The sequence below is a fragment of the Bacillus rossius genome, chromosome 6 (genome assembly GCF_032445375.1).
Source record: "Bacillus rossius redtenbacheri isolate Brsri chromosome 6, Brsri_v3, whole genome shotgun sequence".
NCBI classification, from domain to species: domain Eukaryota; kingdom Metazoa; phylum Arthropoda; class Insecta; order Phasmatodea; family Bacillidae; genus Bacillus; species Bacillus rossius.
Genome location: NC_086334.1, coordinates 11,188,637 through 11,194,093, shown reverse-complemented (window position 1 = coordinate 11,194,093; position 5,457 = coordinate 11,188,637). Strand labels below are relative to the sequence as shown.

Sequence of the window (5,457 nt, the reverse complement as noted above, 5' to 3'; positions counted from 1 at the left end):
GATACGAATTTTAACATAGAATTCGTTAAAAATAATACTCAGCGTGATACATTAACGAAAATGCATTTAAAAAGACATTTTATCGACGTGGATATTAAAATAACACGTAGGTTCTACACTCGCCGCTAGACTGCGCTGCCGGCGGGCACAAGTTGTTTGCCAACACCGGTCATAGAGCGCACTCTTTTCAGCCTGTGAAAATGTGATTACGTGGTTTGTGCGAATCGTAAATATTCACTCCTCATTTTTTTCATAGTGCGCCTAAAAAAGTATAACTTCAATCATAACAAAGTATTAAAGGATAATTGTAATATTATAAAGTTTTAAATTAAAAAGTAAAACAATTAACTCACCCTCCCCCCCCCCCCCCCCAACACCGTGTCTCTTACGAGATTTGAATCACATCAGTTAAGTTTTTCAAGCAGCCGCTCTACCATTACGCTACTGAACTTTCTGAGGTTTTGGTTAGAGAAAGAGTATTATAACATTGTAATTCCAAAGTTACTGGAGTTTTTTTAAAAACTTGAGCCTACTTTTTACTATGACTATTTTAGTTTATCATATATATATATATATATTCCACGGGTAGTTTCACTATCAAAAGTGTAATTTGGCATACTGATGTCAGGGGTTCACCCGTCGTAAATTTCTCTCATTGTTTTTCCATAACGCGCCCAAATAAGTATAACTCCAAAAAACGTTTCCCTGGTATTTATAGAACACGTATAAAAGTTTAAAACATGGCAGGGAATAAAGATTTTGTTTGCGTTTCCTTGATTAGCTGGAAGTTCAAGCGTTGATTTGTTGGTGCATTATCAACGTTAACCTCCTGTACAGTATATTCCCTTCTCGGCGAAGCGCATGTACCATGTGTCTTGAGGCAACATGTGTACAGGTGCAGCCAACAGACAGGTTATAGTGTCGCTACAACACCCCCGGGGGCCAGCAATTCAGAGTTGCAGTATGTTGTAAATAATGCATAGACTATCGTGTGAGTTAAGGACGTAGTTCAACCAGCCTAGTGGAAATAAATCTAAGATGAGGGGTTGGTTGGTTGTGGATGACGGTGTGTCTAGTAACTGGGAGTCACTAGTAAATAAGAGGATTTCGATGGGGAGACAGGGCTGGGACAGCTGACGCAACGGACACTCGCCGCTCGCCGCACAAGAGTATAGCGGCAGCAACGCTACTTCCTGCAACTGGCTGCAAATGCCGAGCCTTTCCGAAGTTGGCCGATCGGGAGCGCCTACCCTCTGGATGTTTTTTTTTTATTTTTACGCGCGCGTTTTTTCTCTCCAGTATAAAAAAGCCACACAGACTGTTTAGTGGATGGTTGGTTATATTAGGTAAGTATAGCTACAATAAAAAAATACTGTAAAATCATTTTATGGTTGCTTAGCACATAACTTTTTAATATGTAGCTATCCGGCGCTAGGAAACCGTTTACACGATTTCACAGTATCTTTAATGTAGCTATCCTAACCAAATCAACCGTCCACAAAGTTTTAAAGTATTTATAATGTAGCTAACCTAACCTAATTGACCATTAGTTATCATGTCCTTACTTGAAAAATTACAAGTTGCGTAAAATTGCAAGGGAATATGGGGCGTCCCGAGAATAATCTGTGGAAGACAAGACTTCCTAGATTTTATACGGTATGACAAATATACAAATCCACGAAGTACGTTTCTTCAATTAGGTATTTTCCTCTAAAAACAATTACAAATAAATACCGTTGCCTTTCCTTTTAACACCAACTCCATATTTATTTACAATGAACAAAAAAAAAAAAGAAGACGACGATCGGATGTTGCTCTCTCGTCGGTGGAAAGAAGGCTTCCCGTTGCGGGATCGCGCCGCCGGCCCCGGAACGAGCGTGAGCGGCGAGGCAGTTGCAGCCAGTTGCAGGAAGTAGCGTTGCTGCCGCTAGACTTGTCGCCCGCTCGCCGCTCCCGGCTCAGTCGGCAGGCGGCTGCCACGTCGCGCGGACGGACAGACTAGCGACTCTGAGTAGTGCTGGACCGCGCGGGGGGCAGCGGCCATGGGGCCATGACCCCCGCCTGCACATGTCCCGGGGGCTGCGAGCTGCACGAGGGGCTGGGCGAGCGCCCCAGCTTCCTGTACTTCAGCGGCACCCCGCGGCGCGGCGCCACCGTGCGCGCGCTGCTGCTGGGCGAGAACCTGCCAGGTACGTGTCGTTCGCATCTCGCCAGGTTGTGTGTGAAACAGGCCCGGCGCGTCAAGTAGCCGGGGGGCGGCGCAGCACGACACATAACAGCTCATATCATATGTTTAACGATTATTGAAACTAGATGAAAATGGATTTTTGTAACAGTTTGGAATGTTTATATTGATATAAGTAATTATTTAAAGTCCACGGTGACCTGTTTATGATTTGTAATAAGTAAAAAAGTAAAAAAAACAAAACAAGCCTGCTTACATTTGATTGTTGACAAAATCTTAGGCTTACTTGATGCATTTTGAGGCAAGGAAAAATTTTTTTGGGGGTGTACGGCGGGGGGGGGGGGGGGGGGGGGGCATTAAGGTTTTTCGCCTAGGGCGCCAATTTACCTTGCACCGGCCCTGAGTGTCGTCCCTCTTTCGGGACCCGGAGCGGCGCTTGACTGCCGCGAGGCGTGGCGTGGTGCGTGCGCGCAGTCACTTCCGGCGCCCGCGTTGGCAACACCGCCTTCGCGTCCACCGCCTGAGATGCCCCGCGCGCCTTCTTCTTCTTCCTCGTCGTCTGTGTTTGTCTGGTTCGCTCCGGCTGGCGCAGTCGCTTCTCGCGTGGAGGGCGTGGCGTCCCGGCTCGTGGTCGCTCCTCGCGAGTGTGGACACTTGCCCGGGTTTATTTATTTGGTATTTGTGTTCCGTTGATCCCACATTGAGTCAAGGCTCCGGGATATAGAACATGTCACGTTATACACAGTCACGTTATATACAGTGAGATAACGATCCTTATCAGCTGAAGACTGCGAATAGTTTGCCAACTTATGAATGTCTCTCAACTTGCCTGGTTTCAGTGGCAATTGTTAAGTGTGGAGTTCAGTGAATTGCAAGTAACTGGGTAATTTCTGTGTCTTCCGAATATACCCTTAGCCCAAGGACCAGAATGTGTTCCTTACTTTTACATGTGAACGCTCTTCTGAGACTTGCAACTTACGGACACATTTGAGCTTAATTTTTTTTTTTTTTGGGGGGGGGGGGGCTTTGTTCCAAGAAGTACTACTAAAATGCTCTGTGCAAGTCGTATAAATTCGTACTTAAGGCTGGGTAGGTTGACTTGCTGGTCTGGTAATCTCGTTCACTAAGCTGACATGGCTAAGAGTGCGTCCGTTTAAAAGCCACTGCATTGCCATTTCCTTTTCGGCCATCTTTAGATGTTCGGGCAAACTTCTGTCGAAAATAAGACACATTCGTGCTTCATGGCGGATGAACACTGTTGTACACAGACAGAAGTCAGCTTTGTGTGGAGTGACCGATAAAGCATCGGTGAGTGACCCCAGTTTTTCCAGGTCGTTCCAGTTGGAACGGGAGTGACGCCACAAGACCCACGCGGAAGGACCGCGAGGTCTGCTGCTATCCTGGGTCCCATTGTGGTGACGTGTGTCGAGATCTTGCTCACAGCGGATGTGACCGCCTGCTGTGTCGGGTGCACGTGGCGTGTCGACAGAGCTCAGAGTTGCGATGTGCGAGTGTTTCATTGTGGCGGGGCCGAGCTATTTGTTCAGTAGCTGCAGGGGCAGCAATCTTAACGTGTGACATCCGATACACAGAGAAAAATGTTCGTTTGAATGAAACAATAATTTGTTTATACATGGCGAAACTAATATTTACTTGCTGGAACAAATATTTTTGTTAGCTTAACCAAACTTGGTACGTAACAAAAATGATTTGTTACACCGAACCAAATATACAGTTGAGTTGAAAAAACATTTTGTTGGGTCAACAGAATCTTTCCTACTACAAAATATTTGTTTGAATTAACAAATTATATTATTTCGCCATATACGAACAAATATTTTTGTTGAGGCAAACAATCATTTCTCTCAGTGTACTCCGTTTATAATTACATGTCGGTCGTGAGCGCCTGTCAAAACGTCGAGTTTCTTCACTTAAAAAAAAAAAAAAAAAAAAAAAAAGAATGGACACCAGCTGTCGCAAACACATCCGAGCGCGTGGTAGCTGATGAAGCAGGCCTTATAGGCCGTTGGTGTTGGCGGCAGTGTGACTCCGGGTTTGGGGCTCTGTAGACCTTGTTGATTGGCAGTTCATCTCACAGTGTGCCACGAGAAGGACGGGTAGCTATTAGTGCTCCGTGTCTTGCAGACGAGGTGTCTGCGCCGAGCTCTTGGGACTGTGTGGTGGTGGTGGTGGTGGTGGTCAGGGGAGATAGGGAGGTCATACCCTCCTCCTCCAAAATGAATTTCAGCATATTACCCTTGGTCCTAGGTGGGGGGGGGGGGGGAATGGCAATTATACACATAAAGATGAAGAAAACCTACAAAATTAATAAACATGTATCACATATACACTTTATTTGTAGGGTAGATGTGTGAAGAAGTGAAGAATAATAATTGCGAGCACGTGACACTCTTAAGGAAGATGGCGACGCCCGGCGCTGGGACATAACTGTCGGTAGAGCGGGCTCGACATGTGGATGTATCACCTCTCAGCATCTGTTCCGTCGTAGTTGGGCTCGTGCTGTCCCGTAGCCTCTTACACTCCAGCCTGCCATTGTCAGCGCATCTAGGTACTCTAACCTAACCCTGACCCTCCCATATACTCTTAGTTTTAATTAGGTTAGAAAAAAAATCAGCTCGTCGCAGCGGTGTTCAGCTGTCCACCTACTAGTGAAATTTTGGTAAAGACTTATTTTAAAATGACCTATATGAAGTGCGTGGTTAAACTGATTTTTGTTCCAACTGCTTGTGCCACGAGTGCCTTGTTGGGATGTTTGGTGGAGAAGTTGCCACGAAACAGGAAAGTGAGTGGCGCAGCCACACGAGAGAGAGGCTGGCCGTCCTCGGTGAATGCCGAAACCACTGTGCGGCCCTCCTGTCGCTGACCTCTGGGTGAGAGCTGCGGCGGACCCCACGTGCGTCGTCCATTTATCATCCGTGTTCAGTTTTGTTTTTGAAACTGTTCGTAGAGTTTAAAAGTTGGTAATATTTAGTTAATAGTGTTCGCAACACAGGCAGGTGGATACCTAGGTGGTGGTGCGGGACTGCGGCGCAGGAATCACTCGCCAAAGAGCGAGTGTGACAGTAGATCAGTGAGGCGGTGTCGCCGGACTCCCCCCTTGACTTCCCCGTGGCGGGTTTATAATTGTCGCCAGTCTGTCCCTGCCCCACATCAGGTATTACCAATACGTTCGCCGTTGCCTTGCTTGCGATCGTCAACGCGTCCACGGAACTGAGCTGTTGGGACTCGACGAACATCCCCGGGATTCCCAT

General features: G+C 46.7%; 1 protein-coding gene across 5 annotated transcripts in view; it reads left to right on the top strand.

Annotated features, from left to right (window-relative positions):
• LOC134532624 (trafficking kinesin-binding protein milt) overlaps positions 1-5,457 on the top strand; it is a 108,320-nt gene that overhangs the window by 46,643 nt on the left and 56,220 nt on the right. For 2 of the 5 annotated variants that reach the window (XM_063369229.1, XM_063369226.1), the window contains exon 1: positions 1,948-2,189. The exons of the other annotated variants lie outside the window; for them this stretch is intronic. In XM_063369229.1, the coding sequence (XP_063225299.1) occupies positions 2,051-2,189 (139 nt within the window). In that variant the 5' untranslated portion in view covers positions 1,948-2,050. Of the gene's footprint in view, positions 1-1,947; positions 2,190-5,457 lie in introns of those variants that run through there. 5 annotated transcript variants of the gene reach the window in all.